Below are 20,864 nucleotides of genomic sequence, written 5' to 3'. Positions count from 1 at the left end.
CTGGTTGAGCAACAGGAGACAGAGAGTAGTAGTTGAAGGGAGTTTCTCGAAATGGAGAAAGGTGACAGTGGTGTGCCACAGGGGTCAGTGTTGGGGCCACTGTTGTTTGTAATAAACATAAATGATCTAGAAGAGGGCACTGTTAGTATGATCAGCAAGTTTGCAGATGGCACGAAGATTGGTGGAGTAGCAGAAAGCATAAGGGACTGTCAAAGAATACAGGAGGATATAAATAGACTGGAGAGCTGGGTGGAAAAGTGGCAGATGGTTTTCAATCCAGAAAAATGTGAGGTGATGCATTTAGGCAAGTCTAATTCTAGAGCAAATTATATAATGAACGGAAGAGCCTTGGGAAAAGTTGATGAGCAGAGAGATCTGGGAGTGCAGGTCCATTGTACCCTGAAGGTTGCTGCACAGGTGGATAGAGTGGTCAAGAAGGCATATAGTATGCTTACCTTCATTGGACGGGGTATTGAGTATAAGAGCTGGCAAGTCATATTAAAATTGTACAAGACATTGGCTCGGCCGCATTTAGAATACTGTGTACAGTTCTGGTCGCCACATTACCAAAAGGATGTGGACGCTTTGGAGAGGGTGCAGAGAAGGTTTACGAAGATGTTGCCTGGTATGGAAGGTGCTAGCTATGAAGAAAGGTTGAGTAGGTTAGGTTTATTTTCACTAGAAAAAAGGAGATTGAGGGGGACCTGAGGTTTATAAAATCATGAGGGTATAGACAGGGTGGATAGAGACAAGCTTTTTCCCAGGCTGAAGGATTCAATAACAAGAGGTCACGCTTTCAAGATGAGAGGTGAAAAGTTTAAGGGGGATACACGCGGCAAGTACTTCACACAGAGGGTGGTGGGCGTTTGGAACGCGTTGCCAGCAGCGGTGGTAGAGGCAGGCACGGTAGATTCATTTAAAATGCGTCTGGATAAATGCATAAGCAGAGGGATACAGATGCTTAGGAATTGACCGACAGGTTTAGACAGTACATTTGGATCGGCTCAGGCTTGGAGGGCCGAAGGGCTTGTTCCTGGACTGTAAATTTTCTTTGTTCTTTGTTCTCTTTGTATAACCCATAATTCTCCTTCCTGATTAAACAACTGTCCATCACATCCTTAAATATGTTCAGTGACCCAGCCTCGACAGCCCTCTGTGGTAAAGAATTCCACAGATTCACTCCACTCAGAGAGAAGAAATTCCTCCTCATCTCTTCAATGGGTGCCCCCTTACTCTGAGATGATGCCCCTCTATTTCTAGTCTGTCCCGGAGGGGAAACAGGCTCTCCACACCTCCCCTCTCAAGGCCCGTCAGAATTGTCTAAGTTTCAATGAGGTCATCTCTCATCTTCTATATTCCAAGAGTAAAGAGCCAACCTACTCAACCTCTCCTCATCAACAGTCCATCTATAGCCAGCAGCAGCCAAGAGCTTCTTCTCTGGACTGTCCCCAATGTCAGTTTCCTTAGATACAGGGCCCAGAACTGTTCACAGTGTTCCAGCTGGGGTCTGACTCGTGCCTGGTATAGTTTTAGCAAAACCTCCCTCTTTTTATACCTCACTCCATCAGAAATAAATTCTGTCTGCTTTCCCATTACTAACGGAACTTGGAGGGTCGCGTTTTGTGAGTTCCACACGAGGACTTCCGAATCCCTCAGTTCTGTAGCTCCCTGCCATGTTTGCCACGTTGTCAGTCACGTTCAGGAGGTGGATGGGTGTTGGGGGTCGGAGGGGATTGTGGAGGCAGTGGATTCGGGTGATGAGGGAGGGGGAGGGGGTGCTTCTGTTTGGAGTTTGCCCTGAGACATTGCCAAGGTCGGGGGGGAGCATGAGGAAGTGGGGTTGGGTCTCCAGCTATGGCTCTGGGGTCTCTACCACCTAAGGGAGTTCAGGAGTTGGAGGAAGGGAGGCACAATCTACCGGGGACATCGGAGTGGTGGGAAGCGAAGGACTCCTACAGTTTGAGGAGGGAATGAAGTTAGGAGTGAGGGGGGGAAGGAGAGTGAGGGAGGGCAGGGAAGGAGGGTTGTAAGGGAGAAAAGTGAGGGAGGGTAGGGAAGGAGGGGATTGAGGGAGGGGAGTGAAGAAGGATAGAGAGGGAGGGAGTAAGGGAGACGAGTGAGGGAGGATAGGGAAGGAGGGGAGTGAGGGAAGGAGGAGAGTGAGGGAGGTTGGGGAGGGGAGTAAGGGAGAAGAGTGAGTGAGGGTAGGGAGAGAGGGGAGTGGGGAGGGTAGGGAGGGAGGAGAGTGAGGGAGGGTAGGGAAGGAGGGGAGGGGAGGAGAAGAGTGAGGGAGGGTAGGGAAGGAGGGGAGTGGGGGAAGGTACGGAAGGAGGGGAGTGGGGGAGGGTAGGGAGGGAGGAGAGTGAGGGAGGAGAGTGAGGGAGGTTGGGGAGGGGAGTGAGGGAGGAGAGTGAGGGAGGGTAGGGAAGGAGGGGAGTAAGGGAGAAGAGTGAGGGAGGGTAGGGAGGGAGGGGAGTGGAGGAGAAGAGTGAGGGAGGGTAGGGAAGGAGGGGAGTGGGGGAGGGTAGGGAGGGAGGGGAGTGGAGGAGGGTAGGGAGGGAGGAGAGTGAGGGAGGAAAGTGAGGGAGGTTGGGGATGGGAGTGAGGGAGGGTAGGGAAGGAGGGGATTAAGGGAGAAGAGTGAGGGAGGGTAGGGAGGGAGGGGAGTGGGGGAGGGTAGGGAGGGAGGAGAGTGAGGGAGGTTGGGGAGGGGAGTGAGGGAGGAGAGTCAGGGAGGGTAGGGAGGGAGGTGAGTGAGGGAGGAGAGTGAGGGAGGTTGGGGAGGGGAGTGAGGCAGGGTAGGGAGGGAGGGGATGAAGGGAAAAGAGTGAGGGAGGGTAGGGAGGGAGGGGAGTGGGGGAGGGTAGGGAGGGAGGAGAGTGAGGGAGGAGAGTGAAGGAGGTTGGGGACGGGAGTGAGGGAGGAGTGTGAGGGAGGAGAATGAGGGAGGGTAGGGAAGGAGGGGAGTGAAGAGGGTACAGAGGGAGGGGAGTAAGGGAGAAGAGTGAAGGAGGGAGGTGAGTGAGGCAGGATAGGGAGGAGAGGGGGGAGTGAGGCAGGGTAGGGAGGGGAGGGAGGGAGTGGAGGAAGGCTGGGGAGTGAGGGGTATTAGTAAGGGAGAGAGTGAGAAAAGGTAGGGAGAGAGGGTAGGGAGGGAAGGGAGTTTGGGTGGGTAATGAGCGAGGAGAGTGAATGAGGAGAGTGAGGATGGGGAGTGAAGGAGGGGAGTAAGGGAGGGTAAGGATCTAAAATCTGGATCTAGGCTGTTGTCAGGAGCAACCATTTAATACATGCCCTTAATAACAACAAAATGGCGTCTTAATGCAAGTAACATAAAGTAACAAAACAAAATGGCTCCTAGGCAGCAAATGGACAATTCTGGTTAAGATGGCTTTTAACGCTGCTAAAAGCTGCATTCCTGAACTACCTGAACCAAAGATTAGCAGACAATGCTTCCTTCACAGTATGGAATTAACGAAGCGAGATAGGACATTACTAACCATCATCACTAACCTTGGAGACACATGTGCCAAGAGATAAAATGTGCAAAACAAAGTCAGTTCCCAGGAAATCTCATTGGCTTAACCTTATGTCTACAATGTCATTTTATTATATTTTATTGGATTTGCTCAGTAATTAAGGCTGTACTATTCCTTAAGAACCATATAAAAAATGACTTTTTTTTAAGCCATTTGCACAGTTTCTCCAAGGAACACAAAAGCGTTTACCCTCTGTGTTACTGAACAACCTGAGCTCAGCCGTGATAATAAACTGTGAAATTGTGCAGAACCAGACCGAACTGCTAGTGTTTATTGGACCGATTGCAGAACCGAGAGACCCCTCCCGTGGGTCAAGATCTTCAAGGGTAGGGAGGGAGAAGAATGAAGGAGGGTAGGGAGGGAGGACAGTGAGGGAGGAGAGTGAGGGAGGGCGTGAGGGAGTGGAGTGAGGGAGGGTAGTGAGTGAGGAGATTGAGAGGGGGTAGGGAGAAAAGTTAGGGAGGAAGGAGAGTTAGGGAGGAGAGTGAGGGATGGTAGTGAGGGAGGAGAGTGAGGGAGGGGAGTGAGATTGGGGAGTGAGGCTGGGGAGTGAGGGAGGGTAGTGAGGGAGGACAGTGAGTGTTGGGAGTAAGGTTAGAGTATGAGGGAGAGTAGTGAGTGTGGAGTATGGAGGAGGGAGTGAGGGTGAAATGTTAGGGATGGTGGGGAGGGAGGGGCGTGAAGGTGGAGTTAGAGGAAGGGAGTGATGGTGATGGGTGGGTGAGGGAGTGAGGCTGGGGTGTTGGGGAGGTGAACAAATATAGGGTGTGGAGGAGGGGAACGAGGGTGTGGCGTTGGGGAGGGGAGTGAAGGTGGGGATTGAGGCAGGGAAGTGAGGCTGAACTGGGGAGGGGAGTGAGGGTGAGATGGGGAGGGGAGCGAGGGTAGGGTGTGCAGAAGGAGAGTGAGAGTGGGAAGTGTGGGAGGTGAGTTAGGGTGGGGTGTGAGGCAGGGGAATGAGGGTGAGTGTGGGGAGAAGGGTGAATGGGAGGTGTGGGGGCGAGGAATGAGGCTGGGTGTGTGGGGGAGGAGAGTGAAAGTGTGTTGTGGGGGTGGGGTGTGAGGATGTGGTTTGTGGGATGGGACTGAGGGTGGGTGTGGGGGAAGAGATTGAGGATAGGTTGAGGACGAGAGTGAGAGTGGAATGTGGGGGAGGGGAGTGAGGAATGGGTTAGGGAGACAAATGGAGTCTGATTTGTTGAGGTCCGTGCATGAAGGAACAGCCCTCAGTGAGGTAACAGTCATGGTGTCCACTGTCCAACCAATCAGAACCATTTTTACTCCTATAGTAGAAATTGTTGTTCTCTTGGGGATTTGGTATTCTTGTGATTGTGTCCTGCCTCCAGTCGCCTCGGGCTCCAATCCACCAATCAGATCATGGAAGGAGCTGGATGGGAAAAGTTCAAAGGGCTTTCAGATGTGATTGGCCAAGATTGTGATAGGTTAAAGTGAGCTTTGGGAACACACACTTGGGAGCTCGGAGGAATCTTATGGGATTAGATGGAATGTGGTGTGATCTGTTGGAATCTGGCGGGGCCTGGTGGAATCTGGTGGGGTCTGGGAATCTGGTGGGATCTGTTGGAGTCTGATGGGGCCTGGTAGATTCTGGTGCGGCCTGGTGGAGTCTGGTGGGATCTGGTGGGGCCTGGTGGGATCTAGTGGGATCTGGTGGGGCCTGGTGGAGTCTGGTGGGGTCTGGTGGGATCTCTTTACCTTCGATGATGATCTTTGCCGAGTCGAAGGCTTCTCCGAAGGTATTGCTGATGGAGATGGTGTATTTTCCCAGATCAGAGAGTGTCCCATCCCTAACCACCAACGCTACGACATCAGGGTCCTCAAACATATAGCGGTACTTGGGCCCATCCTTCAGCTCCTGCCCGTCCTTGAACCAGCGGATGAGGGGGTCAGGGAAGGCACTGACCCTGCAATCCAGCCTTGCTGCACTGCCCTCGATCAGCACCACATCCTTCAGCTCTTTCAGGATCCTCGGTGGGCCCTTCTCCCGCAGCTCCTGCCGGGACCTGGATAAGACGGGAAGGCAGGATGAAGGGAGGACATTATCGAATAACCAATCACCGTGCCTGTTTACAGCTAGGTGGGCTGGCCAAATTATCCCCGAGGGAGGTACACTCTGACCCCTGAGGGAGTTACACGCTGAACCCCCCAGGGAATTACAGAGTGACCCCTGAGAGGATTAACACTGACTGGGATCTGCCGCAGTGGCTGAGCTTGCCCTTGCCCCTCGCCCCTTGCCCGCATGCCCCCTGCCCCCTGCCCGCATGCCTCCTGCCCCCTGCCCCATGCCCCCTGCCCCCAGCCCCATGCCCCCGCCCCTGCCCACTGCCCTGCCCCATGCCCCCTGTCCCATGACCCCCGCCCCATGCCCCCTGCCCCATGCTCCCCGTCCCCTGCCCACTGCCCTGCCCCATGCCCCCTGTCCCATGACCCCTGCCTCCTGCCCACTGCCCTGCCCCCTGCCCCTCTGCCTCATGCCCCCTGCCCCTGCACCTTGCCCCCTCACCTCCTGCTCATGCCCCCTGCCCCTTACCTGTGCCCTCGGTACGAGGCCTGGATTTTAATGGCTGCATCTTGAACTTTGGGATCGTTGATGTCGATGGTGCATCCTGGGGGGGGCGCAGCTTTCTTTGCAGGTGCAGCCTTCGACATCTGCCAACAACAACTACAACAATTGACTGGTGCCTGGCACTAAGGATTGACCACAACACTGCCTGCTCCTTCACCATCATGTCCCTATACCCTCTGGGAGGAGCAGGGAAGGGGGGGCCGAGTGATGGATGTGGTGCGGTCAGTGTAAAGATGAAACAGGAGAGAAAGTCTTCCACCCAGCGAGTAATCCCACTGACAGTGGTTCAAATCCCACCGCGGGGACATTATCTCAGTTACTTCAATCAAACCAGAATAAAAACCTCCTCTCAGGACCAGTCACTGTGGAACCCCCAGATTATCTTAAAACCAAGATATTGGTCTCACTCAGCGAATCACAGGCTGGGTATAGTACTGAAAGAGGCCATTCAGCCACCATGTCAATGTTAGAATAGCTCACTGCCATTAGCTCTGGCTCCAGGATTTTTTCCACCTCCTGCATCTTCCCTGCTTCCAAGACATTCCCAATGATCTGACAGACTCCAATCCCTAAGGAAGCAGCAGTGGGGAAGACAGAGAGTATTTCGGGTGTTGGATAGGGAATACAATGCTCTCCATAACAAACCATCACAACCTGAAAGCAGAGTCACACCAGACTCTAACCGTTAACTCTGTTTCTTTCTCTCTGCAGATGCTACAAGACCTGCTGAGTTTCTCCAGCACTGTCTGTTCCTGTCCCACAACCGGAACCCAATGTGAGGATGGTAACAACTCTCCCTTTCAATAAATGAAGGGACCACCCTCTCCAAGTAGCTCTCGGTGTTCCACATGACAGGAACCTGGAACATCCGAGTCAGGAACAGGAGGAGGCCATTCAGCCCCTTGAACGTGCTCCGCCAATCGACAAGATCACAGTCAAACAAATGATGGCCATGGCCCTCTGTCTCACTTATCCCTGATAACCTTTGACCCCCTTCCTAATCAAGGATCTAGCTTCAGTGAATCTTCCTCCATTATTTTCTGGAGATGATAATTCCATGGACTAATGACCGTCTGAGAAAAAATAAATTCTCCTCATCTCTGTCCGAAACGAGAAGCCCCCTATTTGCGAACGGTGACCCCTTCTTCAAATCTCTCCCAAGAGGGGAAACAAGCTCTCCATACCTACCCCTTCAATAAACTCACCTCTCGTTCTCCCAAATGCCAATGAGGATAGGCCCAACCTCCTCAGCCCTGCCTTGTGTGACAGCCCCATCATCGCAGGAATCGGCCCAGTGAACCTCCTCTAAGCTGACTCCACTACACACTCCACTACACACATGTCCCTCCTTTGGTCAGGAGTCCCACAATGCACACAGTCCTCCAGGTCAGTTCTCAGCTATACCCAGTCCAGTCGCAGCAAGATTTCCTTTTCTTAATACTTCACCTCTTTGATATAATCACAGAATTGTCATTGCTTAAAAGGAGGCACCTGCATCAGCTCTTCAAACAAAACATCCTTACTTTGTGCCATTCTCCTGCTTTTCCTTCGGCTCTCACACTCTATTCCTCTCCTATTTCGAGGTACAGGTCAACCTTACATTTGTCTTCCTAATCACTTCCTGTACCTGCAGTAAGCCATTTGTGATTCATGTACAGGGATTCCAAGATTCCTCTGTACCTCACTCCGTTTGTGATTCATGTACAGGGATACCCAGATCCCTCTGTACCTCAGTGTTCTGCAATCTCTCTCCATTTCAATAACACTTTGCATTTTGACTTTTCCTGCTAAAATGCATCACCTTGTATTTTCTCACATTTGAAATGCCAATTCTTTCATTTAACCTGTTGATGTCTCTTTGCAGACTCGTGAAATCGCCCTCAGAGCTTGCTTTCTGCCCACCTTTGTGTCTTTCGAAACTTTAGTGACAATGAAAAGCTGCTGCCCCTGGTCCCAATCTTTTGGATGGAGTTGAGGTCCCAGCACCAGTACGGGCTGTATTCCACTGGTTAGTTTGTTAACCTGACTCAAATTGACTCAAACTTTGCACAATGCTCTTTAGCTGATCTTCTATGCATGTTAATATATCCCCATCATCTTGTTTTCTTGTAGTAACCTTTTATGTGACACCTTATTGAAAGCCCTTTTGCTAATCTAAATATACCACAGTTACTGGTTCCTCTTGACCCACTCAGCTTGTTATATCTTGATAAGCTCTTTACATTAGGAGAAAGTGAGGACTGCCGATGCTGGAGATCAGAGCTGAAAATGTGTTGCTGGAAAAGCACAGCAGGTCAGGCAGCATCCAGGGAACAGGAGAATCGACGTTTTGGGCATAAGCCCTTCTTCAGGAATGAGGAAAGTGTGCCCAGCAGGCTAAGATAAAAGATAGGGAGGAGGGACTTGGGAGAGGGGCGTTGGAAATGCAATAGGTGGAAGGAGGTAAAGGTGAGGGTGATAGGCCGGAGTGGGGTGGGGGCGGAGAGGCCAGGAAGAAGATTGCAGGTTACGAAGGCGGTGCTGAGTTCGAGGGATTTGACTGAGACAAGGTGGGGGGAGGGGAAATGAGGAAACTGGAGAAATCTGAGTTCATCCCTTGTGGTTGGAGGGTTCCTAGGCGCCTCATCTTCCACCCCAAGTCCCTCCTCCCTACCTTTTATCTTAGCCTGCTGGGCACACTTTCCTCATTCCTGAAGAAGGACTTATGCCCGAAACGTCAATTCTCTTGTTTCTTGGATGCTGCCTGACCTGCTGCGCTTTTCCAGCAACACATTTTCAAGCTCTTTACATTAGTCGAGCACAACTTACCTTTCACAAACAAATTGCGTTATGATTTTCTAAATGTCCTGTTACTACAGCTTTATTAATGGATTCCAGTATTTTCCCAGTGACAGAGTTTAAGCTCAAAGTCATACAACACTGGAGACTCTCACTGATGATATGACCTAGTCATGGTAACGAAACATCTGAAAACAAACCTTCCAGCTCAGTGAGCACACTTACATCCATATCATCAACCTGAGCTATAAATCATCTCAAAAATCCCTACCAGTACATAAGATCCTGAGAGGCATGGATAGGGTGAATGCGCTCAGTCTTTTTTTCCAGGTTGGGAAATCAAGGACCAGAGGACATCAGTTTAAGGTTAGAGGGGAAAGAATAAAAGGGAACCTGAGGGGCAACCTTTTTGCACAGAGGCTGCTATGCATGTGAAATGAGTTGCCAGCAGAAGTGGTTGAGGCGGGTACATTAACAACATTTAAAAGGCATTTGGACAGATATATGGATAGGAAAGGATTAGAAGGATATGGGCCAAGAGCAGGGAAATGGGGTTAGTGTGGATGGGTATTTTGGTCAGCATGGACTAGTTTGGGGCAAAGGGCCTGTCTCTGTGCTGTAGGACTCTGTGACTCTGTGATCAGGTTATAGTCCAACAGGTTTATTTGAAATCACAAGCGTAGCCCCTTCATCACTGACTCTAACCTGGTGTTGGACAATAACCTAGATTTGGACTCTAACCTGGTGTTGGACTCTAATCTGGAGTTGGACTCCAACCTGGTGTTGGACTCTAACCTGGTGTTGGATTTTAACCTGGTGTTAGACTCTAACCTGGTGTTGGACTCTAACCTGGTGTTGGATTTTAACCTGGTGTTAGACTCTAACCTGGTGTTGGATTTTAACCTGGTGTTGGACTCTAACCTGGAGTTGGACTCTAACCTGGTGTTGGATTTTAACCTGGAGTTGGACTCTTACCTGGAGTTGGACTCTAACCTGGTGTTGGACTCTAATCTGGTGTTGGATTTTAACCTGGTGTTGGACTCTAACCTGGAGTTGGACTCTAACCTGGTGTTGGATTTTAACCTGGTGTTGGACTCTAACCTGGTGTTGGACTCTAACCTGGTGTTGGATTTTAACCTGGTGTTAGACTCTAACCTGGTGTTGGATTTTAACCTGGTGTTGGACTCTAACCTGGAGTTGGACTCTAATCTGGTGTTGGATTTTAACCTGGTGTTGGACTCTAACCTGGTGTTGGACTCTAATCTGGTGTTGGATTTTAACCTGGTGTTAGACTCTAACCTGGTGTTGGATTTTAACCTGGTGTTGGACTCTAACCTGGAGTTGGACTCTAACCTGGTGTTAGACTCTAACCTGGTGTTGGACTCTAACCTGGTGTTGGATTTTAACCTGGTGTTGGATTTTAACCTGGTGTTGGACTCTAACCTGGTGTTGGACTCTAACCTGGAGTTGGACTCTAACCTGGTGTTGGATTTTAACCTGGTGTTGGACTCTAACCTGGTGTTGGATTTTAACCTGGTGTTAGACTCTAACCTGGTTTTGGACTCTAACCTGGTGTTGGATTTTAACCTGGTGTTGGACTCTAACCTGGAGTTGGACTCTAACCTGGTGTTGGACTCTAACCTGGTGTTGGATTTTAACCTGGTGTTAGATTCTAACCTGGTGTTGGACTCTAACCTGGTGTTGGATTTTAACCTGGTGTTGGACTCTAACCTGGTGTTGGACTCTAACCTGGTGTTGGATTTTAACCTGGAGTTGGACTCTAACCTGGTGTTGGACTCTAACCTGGTGTTGGACTCTAACCTGGTGTTATGTGACTTCTGACCTTGTCCAACTCCAGTCAAACACAGGCACCACCACATCAGAGTTTAGACTGACTGCTCTGAAGTTGCCCATTTTCACTCTCCCTCCTTTCTTGAACTGAGATGTTACATTTATGCTTTTCCAACTCCTGAGACCCTTCCAGAATCCAGGGAGCTTTGGGAAGATTCCAATCAATGTAACCACTCCCAGGATGGAGGCCGTCAGCTGGAGAGGAAACTGCCAGCCTTTATTCTCATTCGTTCTCCCAGAACTTTCTCTCCGCACATCGGGAACAGTTTAAGTTTCCCTTTTGTTTTGTTTTCCTGATTTCTCCCCGATCCTGGGAATCCTTGATGTGCTGCTACCCATTAGAGTACCACAGCTGGATAGTTCATGGAAGTCCAGGTGGTAACAGAGAGCAATGTGGAGAGGATCCCTCACCCTTCCTCACTGATTGCGGTGGGAACAGGCAAAGGTCTCTATCCCTAAGGAACAAGCAATTCACCCGTGTGACACACCACTACCTCCTCACAGCCTGGCAGGTTGCTGACGTTAACTTATCGCCAGGCTAGACCTGATTCCCCCTTCCCACACACCACCCCACCCCTCAGTAAATACTACACAATGTTGGTTTTGAGTTGGTGGAGAGAATTTCCATTCTGTCACTTACCCTGGTGAATCACTGAGTCCTCCCTCAGGCAGCCACTTCCTCCTTCTTATTTATTAGAAAGGAGAATATTTTATATTCTTGAAAAGTAGCAGCGAGATCGACAACCGATTGAGAAAGGGAGCGGTCACCTTATAAACCCCTGTTGGGCTGGGGGAGGGTGTGGGCGGGGAGAGGGACAGTGTGGGAGGGGGGAACAGAGGGAGGTAGAGCCAGAGAGTGATTGCCCTCCCCTTCCACATTCCTAGACAGCAATTAACCTTCTTTGGAGCAGGTCTCTGTGCACCTTGAGCACTCATATTGTGAACTCCCCACTGACTTACAGTCAGATCTTTCTCATCCCTTATATAGTGCTCAGTCTGGGGGTCTCGCGGGGGACTCTGGGCCTAAATGTGGAATCCATGCTGTGTAATCAAATAACTGAGGAGCGCTTAATTAATACGGAGAGAAACTTAAAATGTCCCCAGTGACATCGCAACAGCTGGTTAATGTTCTCATAGCACCGTAACTCGGCTGATATTACAATTAGAGACCCTGCCTGTGTCTTACAGCATCAAGGCCTGAATTGGGAATGTTTGCTGATCATTACAAGTGGCAAGTAACATCAACGCCACACAAATGCCAGGCAATGACCATCTCCTTACGAGATAATCTAACCACCGCCCCTTGACATTCAATGGTGTTACCATCCCTGAATCCCCCACTATCAATATCCTGGGGGCTACCATTGACCAGAAACTCAACTGGACTCACCATATAAATGCATTGGCTACAACAGCAGGTCAGAGGCTGGGAATACTGCAGCAAGTAACTCCCCTCCTGACTCCCCAAAGCCTGTCCACCATCTACAAGGCACAAGTCAGGAGTGTGATGGAATACTCCCCACTTGCCCCGGATGGGGGCAGCTCCAACAACACTCAAGAAGCTCAACACCACCCAGGACAAAGTAACCGCTTGATTGGCACCACACCCACAAACATCCACTCCCTCCACCACTGACGCTCAGTAGTAGCAGTGTGTAACATTTACAGGATGCACTGAAGAAATTCACCAAAGTTCCTCAGACGATCTCCGACTTCATGCCTAACCCCGCCCCCACGCCCATCTCCGTCACCACGTCTAACCCCGCCCCTTCGCCTATCGCCATCACCACGCCCGCCCCCGCCCCCACGCCGATCTCCGTCCCCGCCCCCAGACCTAACCCCGCCCCCACACTCAGCTCCAGCCCCACACCAGGTCCTAGCTCCCAGCCCTGCCGTATTTTCACCATCCGTCCAGACCTACCCCTCTCTGAGGATGAAAGATCAGTCCTCAGCAGAGGCCTCACCTTCATTCCCCTACGCTCCCGGATTAATGAGTTCAACACGCGGCGTGACATCGAACAATTCTTCCGCCGCCTTCGCCTCCGTGCTTACTTCTTTAACCAAGACTCCCGCCCACCCTCTGACGACCCCTTCTCCCACCTCCAACACACCCCGTCCACCTGGACACCCCGTGCTGGCCTCCTACCTGCCCTCGACCTCTGCATAGCCAACTGCCGCCGCGATATTAACCGCCACCTGAACTCCCCCACCCCTCTCACCCACTCCAACCTCTCACCCTCGGAACGCGCAGCCCTCCACTCGCTCCGTTGCAACCCCAACCTCACTATCAAACCAGCAGACAAGGGAGGCGCGGTAGTAGTTTGGCGCACCGACCTCTACACCGCTGAGGCCAAACGCAGATACCTCCTCCTACTGCCCCCTTGACCATGACCCCACCCCCCACCACCAAACCATCATCTCCCAGACCGTCCATAACCTCATCACCTCAGGGGATCTACCATCCACCGCCTCCAACCTCATAGTCCCACAACCCCGCACCTCCCGCTTCTACCTCCTGCCCAAAATCCACAAACCTGACTGCCCCGGCCGACCCATTGTCTCAGCCTGCTCCTGCCCCACCGAACTCATCTCCCCATACCTTGACACCGTCCTGTCCCCCTTAGTCCAAGAACTCCCCACCTACGTTCGGGACACCACCCATGCCCTCCACCTGCTCCATGATTTTTGCTTCCCCGGTCCCCAACGCCTTATTTTCACCATGGACATCCAGTCCCTGTACACCTCCATCCCCCATCACGAAGGACTCAAAGCCCTCCGCTTCTTCCTTTCCCGCCGTACCGACCAGTACCCTTCCACAGACACCCTCCTTCGACTGACTGAACTGATCCTCACCCTGAACAACTTCTCTTTCCAATCCTCCCACTTCCTCCAAACGAAAGGAGTAGCCATGGGCACCCGCATGGGCCCCAGCTATGCCTGCCTCTTCGTAGGATATGTGGAACAGTCCATCTTCCGCAACTACACTGGCCCCAACCCCCACCTTTTCCTCCGCTACATCGATGACTGTATCGGCGCCGCCTCGTGCTCCCACGAGGAGGTTGAACAGTTCATCCACTTCACCAACACCTTCCACCCCGACCTCAAATTCACCTGGACAGTCTCAGATTCCTCCCTCCCCCTCCTCGACCTTTCTATTTCTATCTCAGGCGAACGAATCAACACGGACATCTACTACAAACCAACCGACTCCCACAGCTACCTGGACTACACCTCCTCCCATCCTGCCCCCTGTAAAAACGCCATCCCATTCTCCCAATTCCTTCGACTCCACCGCATCTGCTCCCAGGAGGACCAGTTCCAAAAACGTACAACCCAGATGGCCTCCTTCTTCAAGGACCGCAATTTCCCCCCCGACGTGGTCGACGATGCCCTCCACCGCATCTCTTCCACTTCCCGATCCTCCGCCCTTGAACCCCGCCCCTCCAACCGCCACCAGGACAGAACCCCACTGGTCCTCACCTACCACCCCACTAACCTCCATGTACAGCGCATCATCCGCCGCCATTTCCGCCACCTCCAAACGGACCCCACCACCAAGGATATATTTCCCTCCCCTCCCCTATCAGCATTCCGTAAAGACCACTCCCTCCGTGACTCCCTCGTCAGATCCACACCCCCCACCAACCCAACCTCCACTCCCGGCACCTTCCCCTGCAACCGCAGGAGGTGCAAGACTTGCGCCCACACCTCCCCCCTCACCTCCCTCCAAGGTCCCAAAGGAAACTTCCATATCCGCCACAGATTCACCTGTACCTCCACACATATCATCTATTGCATCCTTTGCACCCGATGTGGCCTCCTCTATATTGGGGAGACAGGCCGCCTACTTGCGGAGGGTTTCAGAGAACACCTCTGGGACACCCGGACCAACCAACCCAACCACCCTGTAGCTCAACATTTCAATTCCCCCTCCCACTCCACCAAGGATATGCAGGTCTTTGGACTCCTCCATCGTCAGACCACAGCGAAACGACGGTTGGAGGAAGAACGCCTCATCTTCCGGCTAGGAACCCTCCAACCACAAGGGATGAACTTGGATTTCACCAGTTTCCTCATTTCCCCTCCCCCCACCCTGTCTCAGTCAAATCCATCAAATTCAGCACCGCCTTCCTAACCTGCAATCTTCTTCCCGACCTCTCCGCCCCCACCCCAGTCTGACCTATCACCCTCACCTTGATCTCTTTCCACCTATCACATTTCCGACGCCCCGCCCCCAAGTCCCTCCTCCCTATCTTTTATCTTAGCCTGCTGGACCAACTTCCCTCATTCCTGAAGAAGGGCTAATGCCCGAAACGTCGATTCTCCTGTTCCCTAGATGCTGCCTGACCTGCTGCGCTTTTCCAGCAACATATTTCCATCTCTTCCTCAGACAGCACCTTCCAAACCCACAACCACCTCCATCTAGAAGGTCAACAGCAACAGTTACACAGGAACACCACCCTCTGCAAATTCTCCTCCAAGCCACTCACCATCCTGACTTGGAACTATATCACCGTACCTTCAGTGTCACTGGGTCAGAATCCTGGAATTCCTTTCTGAACGTCTGACCTACTCTCGTGGTGGTTAATCAGTGGAAATATTACTGTGGTTGACTTGGTGATGGAGGAAGAGAACAAGAACAATGAACACTACAGCACACAAACAGGCCCTTTGGCCCCCGAAGCCTGCACCGACACATTTTGCTCTTCCATACCAAAAATGACTAGCTCATTCCTGATGAAGGGCTCTTGACAGAAACATCGATTCTCCTGCTTCTCGGATGTTGCCTGATTAGATTAGATTACATTACATTACATTACATTGTGGAAACAGGTCCTTCGGCCCAACAAATCCACACCGACCTGCCGAAGCGCAACCACCTATACCCCTACATTTAGTCCTTACCTAACACTACGGGCAATTTAGCATGGCCAATTAACCTGACGTGCACATCTTTGGACTGTGGGAGGAAACCGGAGCACCCGGAGGAAACCCACGCAGATACGGGGAGAACGTGCAAACTCCACACAGTCAGTCGCCTGAGGCGGGAATTGAACCCGGGTCTCAGGCGCTGTGAGGCAGCAGTGCTAACCACTGTGCCACCGTGCCGCCCATAAGCTGATCTGCTGTGCTTTTCCAGCGCCAAACTCTCCACTCTTTAAAACTTCCCTCCACTCTGCACCTTGAATCTGCGTCCTCTAGTGTTTGACCCCTCCACCCTGGGAAAAAGCCTATCCAGCCTTTTCAAAGCTAAAATCCCCCAGACCAGGCAACATCCTAGTTAACCTTTTCTGTACCCACATCCTTCTGATAGTGTGGTGACCAGAACTGTACACAATATTCCAAGTGTGGCCTCACTAAAGTTCTATAAAGCTGCAGCATAACTAGTCTATCCTTATACTCAATACCCCTGCCAATGAAGGTAAACATGCCATAGACCTTTTTACTACCTTACCTACCTGTGCTGCCCCCTTCAGTGATCTGTGAACCTGCAGACCCAGATCTCTCTGCATATCAATACTCCTGAGGGTTCTGCCATTCACTGTACTTGACTTTCCAAAATGCACCACCTCACATTTGTCCAGTTTTAACTCCATCTGCCATTTTTCTGCCCATGCTCCCAACTGATCTACATCCTGCTGTATTCTCTGACAATCCTCCTCACTATCCACAACTCAACCATCTTTGTATCATCCACAAACTTACTAATTAGACCAGCTACCTTTGCCTCCAAATCATTTATGTAGACCACAAATAGCAGAGGTCCCAGCACTGATCCCTGTGGAATGCCACTAGTCACAAACCTCCATTCTGAAAAGCATCATTCCACTGCTACCCTGTCTCCTATGACTAAGCCAGTTCTGTATCCAATTTGCCAGCTCACCCTGATACCATGTGACTTCACCTTTCATACCAGTCTGCCATGAGGGACCTTGTCAAAGGCTTTACTGAAGTCCATGTAGACAACATCAACCACTTTTCCCTCATCAATCATCTTCGTCACCTCCTCAAAAAACTTGATCAGGTTAGGGAGACACAACCTCCCCCCACACAAAACCATGCTATCGTTAATGAGTCCATTTTCTTTTAACATTGTTCTGTTGTGTGTAAGAGCACTGTGGATGTAAAAAAATTAACATCTGGAATGGTGTGGGCACTTGTGGTGCAGTGTAGTGTCCTTACCTCTGAGCTAGGAGCCCTGGTTTTAAGTCCTACCTTGCTTAGAACATTTCTGCGCAGGTTGATATGAAAATAAAATCTGGAATTGAAACCTGGTCTCAATGATGGTGACCATTCTTTAATTTTTTTGTAAAAGCCCATTTGCTTTACTGATGCCCTTTATCTGCCATCCTTAGCAGGTCGGGCCTACATGTGACTCCAGACACACAGCAATCTGGTAGATTCTTAACTGCCCTTTGCAATGGCTGAACAAGTACTGGGGTCAATTAGAGATGGATAATAAAATGCTGAGTCAAGATTAGAGTGGTGCTGAAAAAGCACAGCAGGTCAGGCAGCAACCAAGGAGCATGAGAATCGATGTTTCGGGCAAAAGCCCTTCATCAGGTTCTAATCTCCAGCATCTGCAGTACGCATTTCTGCCCAATAAAATGCTGGCCTAGCCAGCGATGCCCCACATCCCAGGAAATAAGAGGACTCTTTTGTTGGTTCCTACCCTACAGTCATAGTGTCATAGCAATGTACAGCACAGAAATAGACCCTTCGGCCCAACCCTTCCATGCCAACCAGATATCCTAACCTTATCTATTTACAAGCACTTGGCCTATATCCCTCTAAACCCTTCCTATTCATATACCCTTCCAGATGCCTTTTAAATGCTGTAATTGTACCAGCCTCTACCACTTCCTCTGGCAGCTGATTCCATACACGTACCACCCTCTGTGTGAAAAAGTTGCCCCTTAGATCTCTTTTATATCTTTCCCTTCTCACCCTAAACCTATGCCCTCTAATTCTGCGCGTTCTTATACTAGTCCCTCTCCCCATTTCGGGACAGACTGTGAGCTGAGGAGACAGTAATCGGAGCCAGGTCTTGTCCTGTCCTGTCATGGCTGCTGTTACCATGGCTGCAGCCAATCCTCCTCCTCTGGGACTCCGTCATTGTCAGTGCAGCATCCTTGAGTCAGATTCCCTTCATTCCGAGATTTCTCTCTCCAGGCTGGGATTAGCTGCCGAGGTTTCCATTTCAGGAAGGCTGCAGCAGTAATGGCTGGCTGATTCCACTGCACAGCAGGTCATTAAAATAATCTCCTGAGCAATCGGCCACCTTGGGCAGGGACGTAGTGGCCCCAGTTGGTGTCAGGACTGAAGCACATCAAATTGTTTTGGGTTTGACACTGACAGGCTCTTTCCCTCTGGCTGGGCAATATAAAATACACAGGTCACAGGCTCTGTGACCATTTGGACTGAGGTGAGGGAGAAACGGGAACACTTGGATCTGAACATCTGACAGCTCCACTTCAAATGTATGGAATGAGTTGCCAGAGGATGTGGTGGAGGCTGGCACAATTGCAACATTTAAGAGGCATTTGGATGGGTATATGAATAGGAAGGGTTTGGAGGGATATGGGCCTGGTTCTGGCAGGTGGGACTAGATTGGGTTGGGATATCTGGTCGGCATGGACGGGTTGGACCGAAGGGTCTGTTTCCGTGCTGTACATCTCTATGACTCTAAGATGTACACATGGTGTTCTTACCAGTGCCTCTTGTTCATCAATTTTACTGATTTTTCTCCTTAATTTCTTCAATTAGGTATGTGCCAACTGTAGGGAAATGGGGTTAGCGTGGCTGGACATTTTGGTCGGCATGGACCATTTTTGGCGGATAGGCCTGTCTCCCTGCTATAGGTCTCTGGATTCTATGACAGAGGGTTGTCAATCAGAACTTTTCATTTGGGTCAGAAATTGGCTAGCTGAAAGAAGACAGAGTGGTGGTTGATGGGAAATATTCATCATGGAGCTCGGTTACCAGTGGTGTGTCACAAGGATCTGTTTTGGAGCCACTGCTGTTTGTCATTTTTATAAATGATCTGGAGGTGGGCGTGGAAGGATGGGTTAGTAAATTTGCAGATGACGCGAAGGTAGGCAGAGTTGTGGATAGTGCTGAAGGATGTTGTGGGTTACAGAGGAACATAGATAAGATGCAGAGCTGGGCTGAGAAGTGGCAAATGGAATTTAATGCAGAAAAGTGTGAGGTAGTTCACTTCGAAAGAAGTAACAGGAATGCAGAGTACTGGGCTAATGGTAAAATTCTTGGCAGTGTAGATGAACAGAGAGATTTCGGTGTCCAGGTGCATAAATCCCTGAAAGTTGCCACCCAGGTTGATAGGTTGTTAAAAAGGCATATAGTGTGTTGGCAAGATTAGAGCAGTGCTGGAAAAGCACAGCAGGTTAGGCAGCATCCGAGGAGCAGGAAAATTGAAGTTTCAGGCAGGAGCCCCCTGATGAAGGGCTCTTCCTGAAACGTCGATTTTCCTGCTCGACGGATGCTGCTGGACGTGCTGTGCTTTTCCAGCACCACTCTAAGCTTGACTCTAATCTCCAGCATCTGCAGTCCTCACTTTCGCCTATATGATGTGTTAGCTTTTATTGGTAGAGGAATTGAGTTTCGGAGTCATGAGGTCATGCTTCAGCTGTACAAAACTCTGATGCAGCTGCACCTGGAGTATTGCGTACAGTTCTGGTCACCACATTATAAGATGGATGTGGAAGCTTTGGAAAGGGATCAGAGGAGATTTACTAGGATATTGCCTGGTATGGAGGGAAGGTCTTATGAGGAAAAGCTGAGGGAACTGAGACTGTTTTCATTGGAGAGAAGACGGTTGAGAGGTGACTTAATCGAGATGTATAAGATAATCAGAGGGTTAGATAGGGTGGACAGTGAGAGTTTTTTTCCTTGGATGGTGAAGGCTAACATGAGGGGGTTTAAATTGAGGGGTGATGGATTTAGGACAGATATCAGGGGTAGTTTCCTTACTCAGAGAATAATAGAAGCATGAAATGGCTTGCTTGCTACAGTAATAGACTTGCTGACGTTAAGGGCATTTAAATAAGCTTTGGACATACATACGGATAATAATGGAATAGTGTAGGTTAGATGGTCATCAGATTAATTTCACAGGTTGGCGCAACATTGAGGCTGAAGGGCCTGTACTGCGCTGTAACGTTCTATGTATTATTAATCTTTCTCCCAGGGATGTTAGTGAACCCAATAGGTTTTTACAATAATTACTGTTAGTTTTCAGACTAGCTGTCAATTCTAGATTTATTAATCAGATTTAAATCCCACCAGCAGATGTGGTGGGATTTGAACCTGCGTCCCCACAACATTAGAGTGGTGCTGGAAAAGCACAGCAGGTCAGGCAGCATCTGAGGAGCAGGAAAATCGATGTTTCGGGCAGGAGCCCTTCATCAGATTACCAGTCCAGTGAGTCTATCACCTCACGATTATCTCCACTCCAAACTAAATAAATTGCCTTTATATAGTACCTTTCAGAACATCAGACAATGCCAATATTTAACTATTAATGTGGAAACAAGATTCCACAACAGTAATTATAGAATTATAGAGTCACAGAGACGTACAGCATGGAAACAGACCCTTTGGTCCAATCCGTCCATGCCGACCAGATATCCCAACCCAATCTAGTCCCACCTGCCAGCACCCGGCCCATATCCCTCCAAACCCTTCCTATTCATATACCCATCCAAATGCCTCTTAAATGTTGCAATTGTACCAGCCTCCACCACATCCTCTGCAAGCTCATTCCATGCACGCACCACCCTCTGCGTGAAAAGGTTGCCCCTTAGGTCTCTTTTATATCTTTCCCCTCTCACCCTAAACCTATGCCCTCGAGTTCTGGTTCTTGTGAGAACCATCTCTTTTAGTGACATGAGATTATTATTGGCCCAGGACATTAGAACTAAATAGATCCCATTGTTTCTCGAGCAATGCTGTGGAATCTTTCACATTTACCCGAAAGGCCAGACAAGGCCTGAGTTTAAGGCCTCATCCAACAGGCAGCAGGGGTGTCACGGTGGCTCAGTGGTTAGCACTGCTGCCTCACAGTGCCAGGGACCAGGGTTTGATTCCAGTCT

At 50.2% G+C, this 20,864-nt stretch overlaps 1 protein-coding gene across 1 annotated transcript in view; it reads right to left on the bottom strand.

The window, feature by feature from the left end:
* Positions 1–11,548, bottom strand: part of LOC122546182 (SPEG neighbor protein-like) — a 35,085-nt gene extending 23,537 nt beyond the window's left edge. The window contains exons 1-3 of the mRNA XM_087988629.1: positions 11,393–11,548; positions 6,088–6,206; positions 5,253–5,560 (exon numbers count right to left, since the gene is read on the bottom strand). Of these exons, the coding sequence (XP_087844755.1) occupies positions 5,253–5,560; positions 6,088–6,206 (427 nt within the window). The 5' untranslated portion in view covers positions 11,393–11,548. The remainder of the gene's footprint in view (positions 1–5,252; positions 5,561–6,087; positions 6,207–11,392) is intronic.
* Between the last annotated feature and the right edge of the window lie 9,316 nt (positions 11,549–20,864).

This window comes from Chiloscyllium plagiosum, unplaced genomic scaffold (assembly GCF_037043375.1).
Source record: "Chiloscyllium plagiosum isolate Xiang-an unplaced genomic scaffold, Cpla_swu_hap1 HiC_scaffold_7, whole genome shotgun sequence".
NCBI lineage: Eukaryota > Metazoa > Chordata > Chondrichthyes > Orectolobiformes > Hemiscylliidae > Chiloscyllium > Chiloscyllium plagiosum.
This window is presented reverse-complemented; position numbering and strand designations above follow the sequence as displayed.